At 46.0% G+C, this 20,770-nt stretch overlaps 2 protein-coding genes across 6 annotated transcripts in view; one reads left to right on the top strand and one right to left on the bottom strand.

The window, feature by feature from the left end:
• Positions 1-20,770, top strand: part of LOC140193142 (uncharacterized) — a 99,823-nt gene that overhangs the window by 27,398 nt on the left and 51,655 nt on the right. Inside the window, exon 2 of the mRNA XM_072250557.1 lies at positions 5,592-5,600. Coding sequence (XP_072106658.1) covers positions 5,592-5,600 — 9 coding nt within the window. The remainder of the gene's footprint in view (positions 1-5,591; positions 5,601-20,770) is intronic.
• LOC140193140 (uncharacterized) lies at positions 11,582-19,178 on the bottom strand. 5 transcript variants are annotated; one of them, XM_072250555.1, is made up of 4 exons: positions 19,091-19,177; positions 17,985-18,101; positions 15,059-16,590; positions 11,582-12,139 (listed from the first exon to the last, which is right to left on the bottom strand). In XM_072250555.1, the coding sequence occupies exon 3, from the start codon at positions 16,014-16,016 to the stop codon at positions 15,066-15,068; it is 951 nt and encodes a 316-aa protein (XP_072106656.1). In that variant the 5' UTR covers positions 16,017-16,590; positions 17,985-18,101; positions 19,091-19,177; the 3' UTR covers positions 11,582-12,139; positions 15,059-15,065. The 5 variants fall into 5 exon arrangements, with proteins under 5 accessions (XP_072106656.1, XP_072106651.1, XP_072106653.1 ...); XM_072250550.1 differs by having other exon boundaries at positions 11,582-16,590; XM_072250552.1 differs by lacking the exon at positions 17,985-18,101 and having other exon boundaries at positions 11,582-16,590; positions 18,768-19,178.

The following is a 20,770-nucleotide window of genomic DNA, read 5'->3' as shown; positions in this document are numbered from 1 at the left end:
CTTTATTTATACCGATACAGGCATAACACTGCTAACTCTTGGTTTACCTGGTTTAAGTTACTATATTACGTAGTTACTAATAAAATCATGGTTTTTAACATCAGGACCAGACTCCAGGTGTATTCTATTGCTGCTGGTTCTTTTAAACCTTTGCGTACGTAACACTACGTCATCAGAGGGTGATCCTCCTGGCTGAACCTCAGTAAGGAATGGAGCGAGGGTAACTCCAGCAGAATGTCCTTAAAACAGGCAATATGAGGAACAGGAATGTAAAGAGGAAAAGAACAGGGGCAGATGTGAAGCGGTGCTTTAATAAAATAAACAGCAAAAATGGAGATAAAAATGAGGAAAAGGCAGTGGTAGGAAATAGAAATTATTAAAATGAGAATGAACCCTCCTCCCCCTACCCCATTGACCATATCTACATGGAGTGTTACTGCAGGAAAGCAGCACCTATCATCAGGGACCTCCACCACGCAGTGTCAGGTCTCACACTACCGAGTTCAGGAACAATCATTACCCCTCAACCATCAGGCTCTTCAGCCAAAGTATTTTCCGGAGAAGGCAGAATTCTATACGATAAATCCTCCTTCACAAAGGTGGCACACTCCCCCCCCCCCACCCCACAGCTGTACGTCTATCATACCTTATAACCCGAAATCTTAGACGATAAATGTGATCGCAGCCAAGTTCCTCGTACACAGATGACACTCAGGGGAACACCCAAGCTTAAAAGATATGCTTGAAATTCCTGTCTGTTGGCTTACAGACCTCTCACATTCCAATGAAGAACTGTCAGTTGATTGGAGCAGATCAATGTGTAGCACACTGTGTACAATCAGCCTCTGGCTCCAGCCCCTTCCCCAGGCAGCAGCCCCCCCCCCACCCCCGCCGCCAGCCCGTTCTCTCTACCATCACTCCCCAAATCTTCTCTCCAAAGTACTTTATGTACCTATTCTGCAGTAATTCCCACAAATCCCAAATGCCTTGATGCTGCATTCACCACTATCTGAGTCTCAGATTTATGCCTTATTAACCACAGCACATAGAAACACAAGAAAATACTTTTGTAAGAATCAATACCTCACTAGATGCCCCACCTCCCCCACTCTCCACCTCCATCCGAATCCCTGCAACTGTCTTTTTTAACCCAACAAATGTAGAGGAATCCCATCTTCTCACAGCTAAATATACGATGCACTATCTTCACCTTTTGAATTTCCTGAAACAGGGCAACCTAAATAAGCAGCACTCTGAACACCCTACAGTTGCAGCGTCCTGCCTCTGCACCAACTCTACAATTCCAAAATTCATGTTCACCTCCACATTTTGCACATCACAATCCCCCCCCCCGGCAAGAAACTGCAACACATCCCACTCGTTAGCAGTGAAAACACCAGGTGGAGGGTCATTCTGACTGAATAATAGTCTAACTAGACTTCCGATGATAGCACTTCATAAGAAAAACACAACAAACTATCACATTCTCCAAATCTGTAATCTCTTGGGCGAAATTACTTTACCCCTCTCAGATTGTGTCTAGTATTCTCCATTGTTACACATTGGGGAATAGCTGAAATAACACCCCGAACCTTCATTTTTGCCCTTACCAATGTACTAACACATTACTCCCGTTCCGAACCTTCATTTTCAGTATTTTCTACGGTTGTTTTAAATCAGCACATTTAATACTGGACAGCATTTATTTCCCCAAAAGTTTTGCTTTCTCAGAAGTGGTTTGTGGTTATGATGGACTGCTTGAAGGTGAAAACAAATGTAATTTCAGACTACTTGTATCACATAGGAATTTGGAGAAACAAGTAATTAACTTTTATGAATACAATGAGTTTAATTGATGATTTGCAATAGTTCAACTGAGCTAAAATGTTTTGTTGATGGTTATCGTTTGTACTCAGTGTCGGAGGCTTCTCGCTTAAATGTCCAATAATAATCAGCCAGCATTGATGGATTCCAGTTGCCTGATACCATTTCTCCATGACCGCAACATCCCGGTGAAACCTTTTACCATGCTCGTCACTGACGGCGCCAAGAATTGCAGGGAAGAAGCCTAAATGGGAATGCATAAAATGAATCTTTGGTGACTTGTTGCACTTTATGGTTTTGTTGCTTGAAGCACGTTGTCAACCAGCCGCACGTAGATTGGTGCTCTGTAGTTGGCGACAAAATTTTCAACAACATCCTTCAATGCCTTCCCTGCGATTTTCTCCAGTCCCACAAGAAGCTCTTCGAGTTGTCGGTCATTGATGACCTGCTTGATTTGTGGACCAACAAAAAAAAAAATGCCTTCTTAATCTTCACATCAGTTATTCTGGGAAACATCTGCATCAAATATCAAAATCCTTTACAGAAAATTTTGTGCCTGGTGACAGTAGATTCCATCCTTGCAGTCTTGAACCCAGTAATTCTGCTTTTGCCTTTGACAAACCCAAGTCTCTGACCAGGTCATTTAGCTCAGATTGAGTTATCAGATGAGGCTCACTCGGCGTAAAGGGTTCAAAATCTGTATCAGTATCGTTTTCCATTCCGGCTCATTTGTCTCCAAGTCTGTGTTGGCTTCGGTACTGGAAGGCCGTCTCATGCAGCACAGGTCTCGTGGCTGAAGGCAGATTGGGGTATTCAATGAATTTCTTGTTTTTAGCAGAGAAACCAGACACACTGGTCAGACAGAAATAGTAGTCTGTCACATGATCTTTCTGCTCTCGCCATATCATCGGGACAGAGACCGTCATTGACTTCCGAGTGCCTCTGAGCCAAACTCCAAGATCGACAGCACATACTGCGCAACAAAGTGAGGAGCCCAGGCTCCGTCTTGGACACCGATTTTACACCCAAAATACAGCCTTCTGAATAAGTGGTTCCATGCTCCGTCTTTGAGATTTTAGCGTGTACTCTCCACAAACATAACAGAAAATATTGCAACTGTTAAAACATTAGCGAGACATTTTTCTATCATAAATACCCCTGAAAATACAATTACTTTATTATAATGAGTACACACAATATGCTACGCGCTCCAACGTGATCGCAAACCGATATACACGTCAACGCAAAGCATAGAACTGTGAATGAGTGATGTTTTTATAACCCTTCTAAATCAAAAAAAACCCCACCGTTTCAATATAAACCGAGGCATTTTCCAGGGCGTCCCTCTAAACACACTGAGATATATTGCTGACTTTACCAATATCCTTCCGAATAGCCTTCGTCAATCTAACCGGCTGAAGATGTTTATCACAATTAGACATGAAAGTAATCATTATCTTGAAATCGATAGCATATTCTACCCCAAATCTAATGTTTTTGGCTCTCCTCATCCAAACCCGACCTAGTGATTTATTCCTAGTGAAAATCTATCATCTGGACACGCCGCCCCAGTCCCATCAGGGGCGCAGCCAACACAGCTCTGTGCGCATGCTCATGGTGCCGTCACGACCTGGCTGGACGCGCTCGGTTCTGTCTCTATGGAAACGGCCGGCTGAGGCGAAGTGATTCAGTGTCAGTCTGAGATGGAGGCAGGTGAGTCAGAACTGTTTCCCCCAGACCCGATAATTCTACTTCCAACTATTTTGCCGCCTCTGATTTATACGAATCACGCCTCCTCCAACCCGCATCTGTGGGTCTCCCCGCTTTGACTGACAGCGTTTCTATACCAATCGAAAAGAGGAGTACCGGAGGACTGCTTATTCCTCCAACCATTCAGAATGCAAGAAGGGGGTGGGAGTGAGAGTAATTGAGAGAAGGTAGAGCGCATGTGCAAGCGTGGGAGGTCGGAATGTGGTGACATCCCTAATCGCTGACGAGAGCGCTGCAGTCCTGTTCTCCTTTATTTTTAAACCCCTCCATTTTAAGGGGTTGAAAGGAATTGTTATTTGTAGTTCTAACATGTGTTAGTACATTTTAAAGTTCATTGTCTTAAAGTTAGATGGAGGGTTGTATTTTAAAAGGTGAAATCTCAAAATGAACAATAAATCTGAATCAAATAGCTTTTCGACTTATCGAGTCTATGCCACTCCTGAAATGTGTTATTCTCTCATATCACCGTCAAACCTGCAGTCCTCAGATTCTACCACTCACTCGTAGAGGCAATTTACAGTGGCCAATAACCTACGAGCCCACCATCTTAAGGAGTCTTTATCTTCGTGAAGAAGTCCCTCTTAAGTATTTCAAATTACACTTTTTTATGCTGCATCGGATCCGGAGTAACAATCTTTCATTCTCCTTTCCATTCGTGTACCGAACAATGACAATAAATTACCTTGAACGTTTAATCTCTTGACACATGGGGATGGCAGAGGGTCTGACAAGACCCTAAAGCTCAAGAGGGCGATAAAGCACAGCCTGACTGCTCTAATCGTTATCTTGAAATCGATATTCCCGTCTAAACTAGTCCCATGTGTCTGCAAGGGTGGGGAGGCATTTAGAAAGCCATCACACTTTCTCAAACACCAAGTTTAAGCTGAAGAAAAGATGTTACTTGCTCCATGATATTGAAGGGATTTGACTGATTATCTAGTCTACAAGTTTACAAGTGATCAGGGAAAAAATCATATTCTGCTGTTGATGCTCCTTTTAATTATCGAGTATCGAATCCTTTTCACTCTCAGTCACAGGCTGTTTCTGCTGATAATTGCCCCTTGAAATGGGCTGAATTTTAATACTTCAGATAAGTGACAAAAAAAATCAGTTTTATGTTAAATCACCAAGTTCTTATAATGTTTTTGAGCAACTGAGCAGAGATACAAGACGCACCCTCCATGTCCCAATCCAAGTGCTTCTTAAATGATTCTGTTGCACCTGCATCAACCACTACCTCTGGCAGCTCATTCTACATACTCACTACCTTCTGCTTGAAAATTTTGACCGTCAAGTCCCATTTAAATCTTCCCCCCTCAATCTAAATCAACGTCCGTTAGCTTTGGAACTCCCCTGTTCCAGCGAAAAGACTGCTACCATCCACCTAACCTATAATCTCTCATGATTTATAAACCTCTGAGGTCACCTCTTGTTCTCCTGCATTCCGAGGAATCAGGACCTGACCTGGACACACTCAGGCCCTCTGATCGCGGCAACATCCTCATAACTCTCATTGAATCTATACCAATTCTCACAGATATCTTGACTATAATCTCTTCTCGCCATCTCCTATAAAAACGCGATTCCCTTTTCTCTGTTCCTTCGTCTCTGCCGCATCGGTTCCCAGGAGGAGGCTGTCCTTTCCAGAACATCAGAAGTGTTCACCTTCTTCAGAGAGCGGGGTTTCCCTTCCTTCTCCATCGATGCTGCCCTTACCCGCGTCTCCCCATTTCACCTTGCCTTGACAAGGATAGAGTTCACCTTGTCCTTGCCTGCCGCCCCATGAACCTCCGCATCCTCCACGACTTCCACTTCCAAAGGGTTCATGTATGGGCTACGTATCTAATTCCTGTGCATTGGCGCCACGTATCAATTTTCTGTCTGTATTGTATTTTGTGGCGTGTTTATTGTGGTAACCTGTCACGTGAATTGGGGTGTGGGAGAAGCAAATGAGTATCGTTATGTATTCATGCTTGGTCTTGTGGAGAGGTGTTGAGCCACAGAGAGTGTTTTTTTTGTCTGTTCCCGCTAATTGGAACTTATTTGACTAAATTCGCTTAGTTCGCTATTCGATCGCTCAGTGGGATGTTAACTGGAACATTATTGCACCGCTTAAATACACATAGAACATCAATTCTGGTATTGCTAATTAGAACGCTTAGTTACACTGATTTAACACTTTGGTCATTATATCACTAATTTAGTTTTGTTAGTTCTTTTTGAATCACAAAAAGATCGTTCGTCTTTGCTAGATTTGTAATTAAAGGATCGAAAGTACCTGTTGTGAACCGGAACTGTTATTTGGAAGCACACCGTACACTGTCGATCTCTACAGATCCTACCATCAAACGCATCTTTACCTCCTCCACATCTTAGACGAGGAGCCCGGAGCCCAAACTGTTGAAAATACTCAAGATGAAGCCTCAGCAGTGCCTTATAAAACCTCAGCATCACAGCCCTGCCCTTGATTTCTCGACCTCTTGAAATGAATGCTAACATGGCGTTTGCCTTCCTCACCACGGACTCTGCCTTGGAGTATCGTCAACAGTTTTGGGCCACATATCTCAGAAAGGATGTGTTGTCATTGGAGAGAGTCCAGAGGGGGTTCACGAGGATGATTCCAGGAATGAAAGGCTAAACATATGAGGGGTATTTGGCAGCTTTGGGCCTGTACTCACTGGACTTCAGAGGAATGTGTGTGTGTGTGGGGGGGGGGGGGGAATCTCACTGAGACCCACCGAACGTTGAAAGGACAAGATAGGGTGGATGTGTAGAGGATGTTCCCTATGAGGGGTGGGGGGGGGGGAGGTTTCCAGAACTAGAGAGCACAGCCTTAAAGTTGAGGGACGACCCTTAGGAACAGAGGTAAGGGGGATTTATTTTTTTAGCCAGAGAGTGGTGGATCTGTGGAACACTCTGCCACTGACTGTGGTGGAGGTCAAGCCCATGCGTATATTTAAGGTGGAAGTTGATTGCTTCCTGATCTGTCGGGGCATCAAAGGATATGACGAGAAGGTAGATGTATGGGGTTGAGTGGGATCTGGGATCAGCCATGATGGAATGGCAGAGCAGACTTGATGGACTAAATGGCCTAATTCTGCTCCTTTGTCTTATGGTCTTACGTGCAAGTTAACCTTTAGGGTGTTCTCCACAAGGTCTCTTTGCATCTCAGATTTTTGGATTTTCTCCCCATTTAGAACATAGTCTGCACATTTACTTCTACTACCAAAGTACATGACCATGAATTTTCCAACATTGCATTTCATTTGCCACTCTCTTGCCCATTCTCCTAATCTGTCTAAGTCCTTCTGCAGCCTACCTGTTTCCTCAACACTACTTGCCCCTCCACCAATCTTCATATCATCTGCAAACTTGGCAACAAAGCCTTCAATTCCATCATCTAAATCACTGATATACAGCGTAAAAAGTGGTCCCAACACTGACCCCTGCGGAACACCACGAGTCACTAGCAGCCAACCAGAAAAAGTTCCTTTTCTTAGCATGGTTACTCGCTGCCTCCACCAACGCTGTCACCATGCTAATAACTCCCCATGAGTGAGGAGCAGAACATTTGGAGAGGGGGTACAGAGAAAGTAAGAATCAAAGAGAGAACAGGAGAAAAAAGTGGCAGTAAATGTACAACTGAATCCAAAAACACTGAAAAGGTTTCATGACATGTGACAGTGACATTGATTCTGATACTGAACAGAGGCTAAAAATGAAATCCCCTCATAGAGCCAAGGGGGATTAAACTGGATTCCACATGGCCAGTGTGGAATCGGGCCCTTCTCTCTCTCTCCCACAGCAATTCCAAAGAAAACACATAAAAGAACACAACTATAAAACACAAATATAACTAAAACCTGGGCACCTGAATTGTGAGAATTTCACATCCAGAACGAATCACCAACATTTCTAACATTCTGACCCGTATACCACGTTGTCAGCGCAGAATCAGGGTCTCTCCGAAAGCAATTCCAAAAGAACACAAAGTTAAAACACAAGCACAACCAAACAAAAAAACCCATGCCTGAGCTTTGTGAATACAAAAGCACAGAGAACAAGCAGTTCATTTCAACAGTAAAAAATTTTATTGTGTAGTCTAAAGGAAAGATGGATGGCTGGGGCCCCACACAGTTTGGATGAAAGAGTAAATTACCTACTCTTCAGAGGTTAAACAGTTAATAAAACTTTTAAATGACTATCATACAAGCTTTAAGTAAACATTTAACTCTAAGGTTGGAAAAGAATGCTGGAAGTGATTGATAATACTCAAGTAAACATTAAAACTTGTTTGGAATATCACATTCTGACATTAACAAAATTTCCAATTTTCCATGACCTCACATTCCAAACTGATCTACAATGGAGCTCGGATAAAATTTCTGTCCGTCATACATCACTCCGGGTGAAACACACTGACCCACGTCACTTCGGGTGAAACACGCTGACCCACGTCACTCCGGGTGAAACACACTGAGCCACGTCACTCCGGGTGAAACACGCTGAGCCACGTCACTCCGGGTGAAACAGTGAATTTGTGTACACCCGCGGGTGTTTCACCTCGGCCAGTTCTGCTCGGATGATGATATACCTCTGCACTGTGGTGCTTTCCTTCAGCAGAACCTCTGCCGTTCCCTCCCTCGACCCTCATCGCGTCACGCGGTGTCCTCTACATTTTCCTGGAGGAACATTCCAGTTGCTCCTGAAACCTCTGCCGGTTCTGTACCCGACTCCTGCACTTCCTTCTCCCACACTTGGCTCATTCTACACAACGCCCACGGCTCGTTGTGGGTCTCAGGAGGGTCAAAATTATCGGTTGGGACATTTCAGCTAAACGTGAGAGTGAAATTCAAACCCGCACTGTCTCTCTATCTCTGACAGAATTTGCCTATTTAAATCTGCATCATAAACCCCTCCAAAATGATGCCACAAGCAGCTTGCAAACACTGTGGGGGTGTTTTCAGCTTTGTTCCTTACGCTTATTTAACCATTCGACAGGATCTCCTCTGTTAAATCCCACACCCACTAAAATTACATTTTTCATACCGCCCAAGGAGGCTCCTGCCTTGTTTTCCAGCTGAACCAATTTTACAACCTTGTCGTCATTGAGTTCACAGGGGACCCACTGTTAATAGACGGCATTGAATAATTCATGCGGGTCGAAGTTCGCCGGATGTGTGACTAAAAGGGGGTTTCACTCATCAGGGAACGACCTGGTCGTCACCGAGGGGTTCACTGGCTGCTGGAATCTCTTGGACTGTGGTCCTGAAGGATTATATCCCATAATCTACATCTTCCTGTTCCTCATCATATCCTGCCTTTTTTGGCAGGCAAATCCCTTCCAAGTAGCAAGCTTCCCGATGGATTTTACAATGCTCAGTCAGCCTGAAGATACTTTGGAAAGACTTGCTTTACTGCATTACATTAAATTTCTATGTTGCTCCTCTGATTCCGTTTGCTTTGTCACCAACAGTTGAAACTCACTCTCTCGGCATAATCCCGAAATGCACTCTTGCAATATACTAATTTCCCCTTTACTTTCCTCTTGCTCCCCACATTTCCACGCCTCCCGGAGATGCACATTTGAGAGCATGCTAACGTGTTGCATCACTGCATGGTACGGAAACTGCACTGCAACAGGTTATCAAAACTGCCCAACGCATCACTGACATCAAGGACATATTTTCAACGTCCTGGGTGTCCGGATCTCTGAGGATCTAACCTGGTCCTAACATATCAATGCAGCTATAAAGAAGGCAAGACAATGACTATACTTCATTAGGATTTTGAAGGGATTTGGTATGTCAACAAATACACTCAAAAACTTCTATAGTTGTACCATGGAGAGCATTCTGAGAGGCTGCATCACTGTCTGGTATGGAGGGGCTACTGCATAGGACCGAAAGAAGCTGCAGAAGGTTGTAAATCTAGTCGGCTCCATCTTGGGCACTAGCCTACGAAGTACCCAGGATATCTTCAAGGAGCGGTGTCTCAGAAAGGCAGCATCCATTATTAAAGACCTCCAGCCCCCGGGGCATGCCCTTTTCTCACTGTTATCATCAGCTAGGAGGTACAGAAGCCTGAAGGCACACACTCAGCGATTCAGGAACAGCTTCTTCCCCTCTGCCGTATGATTCCTAAATGGACATTGAACCCTTGGACACCACCTCACTTTTTAAAATATTCAGCATTTCTGCTTTTGCACATTTTTAAATCTATTCAATATATGTATACTGTAATTTATTTATTACTGTATTTTTTTTCGCTCTTCTGCATTATGTATTGCATTGAACTGCTGCAGAGTTAACTACTCTCACGTTACCTGCCGGTGATAATAAACCCGATTCTGTTATACAAAAAGAAATACCATGAAGTAACCCACCCATCCTGCCCATGGACTGTTCATCCCACTCCCATCAGGGAGGAGGCTACTTAGCATCCTCGCCAGGACCCCCAGACTCAAAATTGGCTACTTTCTCCTAGCAGTAAGAATACTGAACACCTTCACCCACTAACCCACCCCTCAACCTACCCAATCACCACTACGTCACCGAATACCAATGTATATAAGCTATTTCATATTTATAGTGTCCTTTACCTTACTGTGTTCTATTTTGTGCTGCATCAGATCAGGAGTAACATTTACTTGGGTACTGGAATATTGTTTTAACATTTCTTTCCAACATCTCTCCAGTTGTCATTTCAGTCCCTGATCTCCTCCTCTGCAGCTTCCAATCCCTGTAACGCACACCAGACTGTCCATGATTCACTCGATCCTGTTGCTCTTTTGCCCTGAGGGAACTGAGCACATCCCGAACCCATACCCGAATCCTCACGCCGGTTTTTATTGAACTGGTCTCACGGGACGATCCATCACAATCACTGGGCTTCATTCACTGTCAGATGTTTGTGACTCGAGTGTGATGAGATGATTCCGAGCCAGTGGGTGTAACAGGACCACTGGGTGAGTAACCGTGCTATAACTGACCCAGTCTTTGGTACAAATACAGATAATGTGCACAGGCAGTTCAGCTCTAAATCACCTCATTGGCCCACCCAGGGACACCAATTAACTACAGCACCCGATAGTGACTTTACCCAACAACCACACTCCTTTATTGATCAGTGCGAGGGGATCCAGGAGTGCCCCTATTAACTATTTGAAGAGAGACAGAGAGAGACATTTATTGTTGATGGTTTGTTTGGAAAGGAGAGAGAGACCAAGATTGACAGTTGGACTGACACGGGAGTTAACTTTGGAGATAAAAACTGAGCAACTCGAAGGTTGCTATGGTGACCAACAGGACATTATTGATGTTACTTCCAAGGACTTGTTGCCTGTTCGCATTTCTTTACAAAGGAAGGAGGGACTCTTTGAATGACAGGTGATGCTCAGCCTGGTGAAATAACTGGGAGGTCAGATGATACAGACCTCAGGACACATGATCTGGACACTGAATGAGCATTGTTGTGCCCGCAGAGAAAGTGGGTTTTGGAGGATCAATCAGGTGGATCGATCCAAATTGCTATTCCAGTTTGAAGGAGAAGGGGCTGACTGGTGGGGAGTTGTCTATGTGTCCACCCTCGCCTGGGTGATAGCTCCACCACAGAAGACCAGTCCCCCTGGTTAAAGTCACAGTCGGTGACTTGTAAAGGATTTCGGAGGACGACGAGAAGATCGACGGTATCAGCTCACCTGAAGACTCAACACTCTCTCTCTCTCTCCATCTCCATCCATCACTACTCAACTAAATACCATGAACTGAACTGAACTGAACTTTACTCAACATCGTAAGACTGTATCTTTTTACCCCTAGACTTAAAGAAGCTTGGTTTTTTCATACAAATATATTCCACACTTACTTTCATATATAATCATTGTTAACCTGTTTGATTTATTTACATTTATATTACTGTATTGCGTAGTTACTAATAAATATTATTAGTTTATAGCAATACTGGCCTCCAAAGTGTTTTCCATCTCTGCTGGTTTCTTTATCCCCGTCACGGGGTACGTGACAATCAGATATCTCAAAGATTCACACATTGTTTCAAACAATTAGATCTTCAGTTTATTTTCCCCAATTTCTGAAACACAGAACTTGTATTTAAATACAGGTTGGTCTCCAGAGGCAAGGGTGCTGGCTACATCGTAAAGCACCTTTTATACATCTCCACATACCGTGTGGGCACATGGCCAAGTGGTTAAGGTGTTCGTCTAGTGATCTGAAGGTCGCCAGTTCGAGCCTCATTGTGTCCTTGAGCAAGGCACTTAACCACACATTGCTCTGTGAGGAGTGGCACGCCACACAGTGTTTCATTCTGCGTCTTAGGGCATGAAAGTGCCCGATGCTCACCTCTTAGGCCTGAGTCAACAATCCCTCCTCCCCCACATACCTTCCAGACTTTGTATTACCAATTATTCAGCTGTGTTCAATCCAATCCTTTCTTTAACTGCAACACCATCCTACAATTATCTCTTTAGCTAGCTCCTTTCCACAAGCTGTCAGTTCCAAAACATCCTTATCGCTTGTCCTCTTCCCTGGAATAGTGGGAAAGATGGCAGGACTGTAAATTTGTCTCAGCTTGATACAGATCAAGTGTCAATCATATGACCTCCCCTCACCGTGCCTCTTAGTTTCTGGTTCCCAGCATCTCTTCTGAGTCAGCAGGGTGTCCCTCCCAGAGGCTGATGGGATACTTGGCATCTCACTGGCAGCCTCAACCTGGACAGTACCTGGTGGAGAGCACGAGTTATGGGGAGGGATTGGAAAGTGTGGGGATGATTTCCGGACAGAGTGAGGCTAAGGGGTGACTGACAGAGGTATTTAATAGTATAAGAGGCACAGACAGTGAATGCAGTCAGAATCCTTTACCCATGGTAGGGGTATCAAAAGTAAGAGGGGACAGGCTTAGCGTGAAAGGGAGTTTTAAAGGGGATTTGAATGGAATTATCTTTAAATACCTGGTAAAATTGTGCCTCTCATAACTTTAGAAAGTATCTAAAATTATGAGGGGCATAGACAACTAGTCAGAGTGATTGTTCCTCCCAGATTGAAAACGTCCGACAGTAGAAGCCAAAGGTTTAAGGTGAGAGGCAGAATGATTCAGAGAGAATTATAAAGTAAGATTTAATTTACACACAGACTGTGGTATGTGCCCGGGTTGCACACTCAGGGCAGGTATGGGAAACAGAGGTGATAGCATTGTTTTAAAGGTTTTAGCACAGATATATGAACAGGCCAGGAACCAAAGTCAATGATCTCCCATTTCCCCACATTTGACTCCATCTGCCGTGTTCTTGCCTGTCCCTTCAGCTTGTATGCATCCCCTCAAAGTCTCTCCACATCCTCCTCAAGCCCAGTTCATTCACACTAGATCTATTTATAATTGATGCAGAAGACAGATGAATGGATAGTTGACATTTCACACCGAGACCCTTCTTCAGGACTGCAAAGGAAGGGGGGAGAGGAAGTACGCTGGCTGGAAGGTGATAGGTGAAGGTTAAGGGCTGGAGAAAGAATCTGATCGGATTGAAGGAGGGGAACCACAGGGAGGTGATAGGCAGGTGAGAAGAGGTAAAAGGTCAGAGTGGGGAATAGAGGACGATGGTTTGGGGGGGGGGGAGAGGGAATTTGTTTACCAGAAAGTGAAACCAATGTTCATGCCACACACATCAAAGTTGCTGGTGAACGCAGCAGGCCAGGCAGCATGTCTAGGAAGAGGTACAGTCGATGTTTCAGGCCGAGACCCTTTGTCAGGACTAACTGAAGGAAGATTTAGTAAGAGATTTGAAAGTGGGAGGGGAAGGGGGAGATCCAAAATGATAGGAGAAGGCAGGAGGAGGAGGGATGGAGCCAAGAGCTGGACAGTTGATTGGCAAAAGGGATACGAGAGGATCATGGGACAGGAGGCCCAGGGAGAAGGAAAAGGGGGAGGGGGGAAACCCAGGGGATGGGCAAGGGGTATAGTGAGAGGGACAGACGGAGAAAAAGGAGAGTGTGTATATAAATAACGATGTGGTACGAGGAGGAGGTGGGGCATTAGCGGAAGTTAGAGAAGTCGATGTTCATGCCATCAGGTTGGAGGCTACCCAGACGGAGTACAAGGTGTTGTTCCTCCAACCTGAGGGTGGCATCATCTTGGTACACAAGGAAGTCATGGACCGACACGTCGGAACATGAATGGAAATCAGAATTGAAACGTTTGGCCAACTTGTGGCGGATGGAGCGGAGGTGCTCGACGAAGTGATCCCCTGATTCATGTTGGGTCTCACCAGTGTAGAGGAGGCTGCATCGGGAGACTGGACACAGGAGGCAACCCAGGCAGATTCACAGTTGAACTGTTGTCTCACCCAGGAGGGCTGTTCGAGCCCTGAGTGGAGGTGAGTGGGCAGGTGTAGCACCTGGGCCACTTGCAGACACAAGTGCCGGGAGGGAGATTAGTGGGGGAGGATGACTGGGCAAGGCTGGAGGAGACCCAATGGGCCAAATGGCCTAATTCTGCTCCTATATCTTATCGTCTTACGGAATCGCAGAGGCAGTAATCGCTGCAGAAAGTGGAGAGGGGATGAGTGGCAGGACCCCTTTGGAGATGGTGGAAGTTGCGGAGGATAACACGTTGGATGCGGTGGCAGGTAAAGACGAGGAACTCTATTTCTGTTAAAGCAGCGGGAAGATGGGGCGAGCGTCGATCTTTGGGAAATGGAGGAGATGGGATGAAGGCAGCATTAAGGGAAACCTCACTCTTTAAGGAACTACATCTCTGATATCCTGGAACAGAACCGTGTCCTGGGAACAGACCTGACTGAGGCCAAGAAACAGGGAAAAGGAAAATAGCATTTTTGCAGGAGATAGGGTGGGAAAAGGTTGGTCAAGATAACTGTGGGAATCAGTAGGTTTATAAAAGATGTTGGGATGGTGGTGTCAGAAATGGACCAAGTGAATTTAAGGGCAGGGTGGAAGTTAGCGGCAAAGTTGATGAAATTGACAAGCTCAGCACGGGTGCAGGAAGCAGCACCAATGCAGCCATCAATGTAGCGGAGGAAGAGTTGGGCAGTATTACCGGCAAGGCTTCGAACATGGACTGTTCTCTGTAGCCAATGAAGAGGCAGGCAAAGCTAGGGCCCATGCGAGTACCCATGGCGACCCCTCGAGTCTGGAGAAAGTGGGAGGATCCGAAAGAACACGTCTTTCAAGATGAGGACCAGTTCTGCCAGATGCAGGAGGGTGTTGGCAGGGAATTGGTCAGGCAGATGCTGCCCAACTGCTGAATTCCTGCAGTATCTTGTCTGTGTTGGTACCTGCAGTTCCAGGGGAAACAACCCAAATGTGCCCAGTAACCAGGGTCCAAACCTGGATGTGATCAACAGCAGCAACAACTGCAGAATCAGTTCCTGCAGTCACTTGTGAACTCACAGCTCTCTCAGCGGCGGCCGTGTTTAAATGTCCCACATACTTACCACACATTTAAACTTTCTCTTCAGTGTGAGATCGTTGGTGTCTCAAGAGGTGGGACGACCAAGCGAATCCCTTTCCGCACACGGTACAGATGTACGGTCTCTCCCCAGTGTGAATCCCCTGATGCATCAGCAGGTCAGATGATCGACAGAAGCTCTTTCCACACTCAGAGCAGTTGTACGACCTCTCGCCAGAGTGAATTTGTTGGTGTCTCTGAAGTCCAGACGACTGAGTGAACCCCTTCCCACACTCCGAGCAGATGAACGGCCTCTCCTCATTGTGAACTCGCTGGTGCCTCAGCAGGTTGGACGACTGAATGAATCCCTTCCCGCACACAGAGCAGGTGAACAGCCCATCCCTGGTGTGAATACGCTTGTGCGTCACCAGGTGGGACGACTGGGTGAACCCCTTCCCACATTCGGGACACATGAACGGTCTCTCGCCAGTGTGAATACGCTTGTGGATCGCCAAGTAAGCTGACCGAGTAAATCCCTTCCCACACTCAGGGCAGCTGAACAGTTTCTCCCCGGTGTGGATCCGCTGGTGTCTCAGAAGGGTAAAGGACTGAGTGAATCCCCTCCCGCACTCGGAACAGGTGTAGGGCCTCTCCTCCGTGTGACTCCTCTGGTGTATCAGCAGGCTGGAAGACCGGATGAATCCCTTCCCGCATTCAGAGCAGATGAACATCTTCTCCCCGGTGTGAACCTGCCGGTGCCGCAGCAGGTGAGTTGAGCGTGTAAAGCCCTTCCCGCACTCGGTGCAGACGAACGGCCTCTCTCCGGTGTGGATCCGCTGGTGCCTCTGCAGGTTAAAGGAGTTTGTGAATGCCCTCCCACAGACAGAGCAGGTGAACGGCCTCTCCCCAGCGTGAACGACCTGGTGCAGCTGCAAATGGGAGGACCGAGTGAACCCTTCCCCACACTTGGACCAGGAGAACGATCTCTCTCCAGAGCTCTCCATCCTGATCTGATGTCTGAGTGAAGCTGGGGCAGGGACACACACCCACGGTTCTGTCAGTGGTAAACGATGACCGAGTGAATGACTTTGCTCCGATAGGTAAGTGTTAGAATGTTATCGGGGCAGTGGATCACATGGAAATATTCCCCGATGAGACACCTTCACTGGTGCAGAGAGCAGGATGACGTGAGCTTGTTCAGCCACACATCAGGTGGGGTCATTTTGCACCCCATTTCCAATGGGAGATTCCTTCCCAACCTGCACTGACGTAAGCACTGCCCAGTCCTTCCAGATGCTGAAGAAAATTTACACAGTTTCTCTGCAAACCGGTTCAAGAAAATCCTCACTCTCTCCTTCCCCAGGTTAGTCGGTGTCACGTCTCCCCAGCTGGGACACGGTCAGTGCCCTTCACAGGCATCTCACCGCCTGAGATTTGAAGTCTCAACGCCCAGAAACGTCCCTCCTTCCACATTCGCAGGACGACGTGATTTGGGTGCTGGTGAACCGTGAGAGGCTTCAGACCCAATGTGTTATAACGTCTGAGATTCCCGTTTGCAAACCTTGCTCCTTGGATATCCTGTAAAACATATTAAAAACATCACCAATAAGTGCAGGGAAGACAGTCAGACACAACAGTGTAATCCCTCTCGGTCAGTTCCGACTTGGTAGCCATACCACCTCTGAGTTGGGCTCTCTCTTGCTGAGCTCGATGGGGTGACGCTGCCTGCAGGTAAAGGGAGGACTAGTTTGTGGGAGGCTTATAAAAATGCAATATTAAGAGCAAGGGGAAGCACATTCCCGCAAAGGCCAAGGCTGTCAAGCATGAGGGACCCTGGTTTATGAGAGATGGTCAGAAAAACAGAGGTCTACGTCAGCTAGAGGCAATCAAAACTAAGCGTTCCCTTGAAGCACGAAGTTACAAGGGAAGTCTGGGGGACAAAAGCAGGACATCACTTGAATCTGGCAGACAAAGCTAAAGAAAATCCTAAGAGATTCTACAGGTGTATTAAGAGTAAAAGGGTGGCAAGGGTGAGGAAAAGTCCACTGTCACAGCAAATCAGCATCCATCACCAGGGATCCACCCCACCATCCAGGCAAGGCTCTCTTCCCACTGCTGCCATCAGGGAGAGGGTACAGGAGCCTCAGGACCCACACCACCAGGTTCAGGAACAGTTATTACCCCTCAACCATCAGGCTCTTGAACCAAAGGGGATAACTTTACTGCCCCATCGCTGAACTGTTCCCACAATCCATGGACTCACTTGCAAGGTCTCTTCACCTCATGCACTCGATTTCTTATTGCTTATTTATTAGTTTGTGGGTTTTTTTCTTTCTATATTTGCAGAGTTTGCTGTCCTTTGCACATTGGTTGTTTGCTGCATGTTGTTTTTCATTGATTCCATTGTGCTTCTTTGGATTTGCCAACAAAATAATAATCTCAGAGTTGTAAATGGTGACATGTATATACTTTGATAATAAATTTACTTTGAACTTAGTACATACACAGATGACTCACATACAAGGACTCCGAGCTTGCTGTGAAAATCCAAACATATCAAATCCTGAGCAATTTAAGATATAACCACAGCTCTATATATTCCGAAGGATGAATTCACGTTTCCATGATATATTCCACTTGCCTATTCTCACCCATGCACAAATCCTGCTCCTCTACCCTCGAAATCTCCCTGCTCCCTCCTCGCAGCACACTTTCACCCACTCTGTTCCAACAGTAAAACTGGTACATTGCACTTGGCCGCAGTCGCAGCTCTTCGACAGTTAGCTTCCTGATGCAGAAACAACCCACATATTCCTATCCTTCTGATTGATATGCACTCACACCTTATACCACCTCCAACCCCTCTGCTACAATTCTGTCCAACCATCTCAGGTGACTGTAGCTCCCAATAAACAACTGAAGAGTTTAAGAACATCAGGATTAAATAAATAGCAACAACATTAGTCTGTCACCTGCTTAAAAACTTCCTCCTGAATGGTTCCTGATCTGTCAGGCTTTGGCTGTTGACGGCAAATAGCCAGCTCCGTCCAGGCTTTGTCAACGGTAGACTGCGGCGTCAGAGGTCTTGTCTGAGGAGAAAGGGAAGGGCCCTAGAACACCACTGATAACTGGTTTGCTAAAGGATAAGTCTCCCTGTACATTCGTGTTGGTGCATAATACACAGCGGTTAGCGCGACCCTATTACAGCTGGAGGCGGGGGGGGGGCGCGCGGTTTGGACTTCAATTCCAATGTCCTCCCCATGGAATGTGGGGGATTTCTTCAGGTGCTTCAGCTTCCCCCCCCCCCCCCACCAAAGTACGTTTGTAGTATAGGGCCCCTTATTTAGCCATGATGAAATGGGAGAACAGCCTCAATGGGCCGAATGGCCTAGTTCTCTACCTATGTCTTATGGTTATTGCAAATTGTCCCGTCTTTAGGCTTGAAGGACCTGTATCTATATAGCCCAAATTCACCATATCAACTCTTTTCTATTTTTCTGTTTTCAAAATCAAGATTGTCAACTATTGATTTCTTATAAATCCATGTTATAAATTCATAGGACGATACAAAACAGAACTAGGACCTTTGGCCCAGCCATAATCACCCACCTACACTATTAATCCTATATCTTCCTCTCAACAATTCTCATGAACTGCTCCCATTCATTTTCATACTTGGGAACTTTTACAGGGGTCATTAACATGTACAATTCACAATTATTCTCACATTATGTGGATCAATTAAATGAACTAACACAGATAAGAAGCCTTCCTTCAGTTACTGAGTTTCAGCTCCAACCGTTGCCTCTTCAGATTGGAGAGCTCGACAGGGTCTGGAAACCGCACTACCAGCTCTCAATCTGAATCTGGCTCAGGGCAATTAATGGCTGTCTCTTTACCCACAATCCTTCGCAAGACAGCAACCGCTCCACTCCACCAGCGCGCATGCACCGCCCTGTGGGCTCGGACTCCGTGGACTGCGATTGGAAATTCCCCGGCGCTTCGGGGCGGAAAAGGAACGGGGTTGGGGAGGGTTTGTCCTCATTGCGGCGTCCCGCGCTGTTTTTAGCGTCCCTACCGACTCTCCTGGAGTCGAGGGCTGTTCCTCAGGCCCGGTAGTTGGTGTTCATTACACCTGCAACCTGGGCTACGATCCGCCATTCACCTCCAGAAGCTACTCTGTTGAGCTCCCGCAGGGCGGGGTTGTGGCGTCATATCCGGTATTTGTACTGGTTGGCAGCCTCTGACTCGGTGGTTTCTGGGTAATGTAGTCCGATCGCCTGTTTAGACATAATTAAATAACGCCTTTAATCGCATTTCGCCCCTCCCCCTTTGTTTTATTGCTTGGCTCTTTTAAATTCAGAGAATGTACACACAGCAAGCTCCCACAAAGAACAATGCGACATCGCCTGGGCAGGCTTCTAATGTTGATAGAGGGGTAATTATTGTAAGGATTTTGTGAATAATTCTTCAGCTCTGGTTAAATCATCTGGTGGTATTTTGTCTCCATCTAGGAGAGCAGCTCTCCTGAAGAACACTGCCTCTAACAGCGAAACCTCTTTGTGCAACTGGGTCCACGATTTGTTCACTTGCAAACCCCAGTCAGTATAGATTGGGGGCAATATCTGCCCCACTCACCATCAACACGGGTGCACCCCAAGGTTGTGTGCTTAGCCCCCTGTTCTACTCGTTTTGTACCTATGACGGTGAGGCTAAGCACATCACTAATGCCATATTTAAGTTTGCTCTGTTTATGGTCAAATCGAAGATGGTGACATATTAGCATTGAAAATCTGGCTGAGTGGTGCCACAACAACAACCTCTCACTCAATGTCAGCAAAACCAAGGAGCTGATCATTGACTTCGGGGAAAACCAGAGGTCTATGTCCCGGTCCTCAATAGGGGATTGGAGGTGGACAGGGCCAGTAAGTTTAAATTCCTTAGCATTATCATTCAGAAGATCTGTCCTGGCACTAGCATGAAAGTGCCATTACAAAGAAAGCACAACAGCACCTCTACTTTCTTAGAGGTTTGTGTAACTTGGCATGTCATCTAAAACTTTGTCAAACTTCTATAGTGTATCCTGACTGTTTTTAACATCGCGCTTGGAAACACCAATGCCCTAAAATGCAAAAGCCTACAAAAAAGTGGTTGACACACGCTAGTCCATCACAAGACCAAGAGACTATAAGACGTAGGAGCAGAATTAGGCCATTCAATCCATCGAGTCAGCTCTGCATCTACTCCACCCACCACTGAGCACATGTACGAGGAGCACTGCCACAAGAAAGCAGCCTCCGTCATCGAGGACCCCCACCCCCCAGGCCAAGCTCTGTTCCCACTTCTGCCTTCGGGAAGGAGGTACAGGAGCCTCAGGTCCCACACCACCAGGTTCAGCAACAGTTATTATCCTTCAACCATCAGGTTCCTGAACCAGTGTGGATAACCTCAACTATAATCTGAACTGATTCCACAACCTATGGAGTCACTTTCAAAGACTCTACAACTCATGTTCTCTGTAATAGTTATTCATTTTTTGTATTTGCATGGTTTGTCTTCTTCTGTGCATTGGTTGTTTGTCAGTCTTTGTGTGTGTTTTTTTCGTCGATTCTGTTGAATTTCTTTGTTCTACTGTGAATGCCTGCACGAAAATGAATCTTAAAGTATTACATGGTGACGTATATGTACTTCGATAATAAGATAAATTTGAACGTTGACCACTTCATTGCAACACCGACTAGCAGGCCAGACCTCTTCA

This window comes from Mobula birostris, unplaced genomic scaffold (assembly GCF_030028105.1).
Source record: "Mobula birostris isolate sMobBir1 unplaced genomic scaffold, sMobBir1.hap1 scaffold_396, whole genome shotgun sequence".
Lineage (NCBI taxonomy): Eukaryota > Metazoa > Chordata > Chondrichthyes > Myliobatiformes > Myliobatidae > Mobula > Mobula birostris.
The sequence above is the reverse complement of the archived record's forward strand: the minus strand, read 5'-3'. Positions and strand labels throughout refer to the sequence as shown.

Coding starts and splice junctions, on each gene's coding strand:
- LOC140193140 (XM_072250552.1), bottom strand. CDS start 16,016: ATGGAGAGCTCTGGAGAGAGATCGTTCTCCTGGTCCAAGTGTGGGGAA.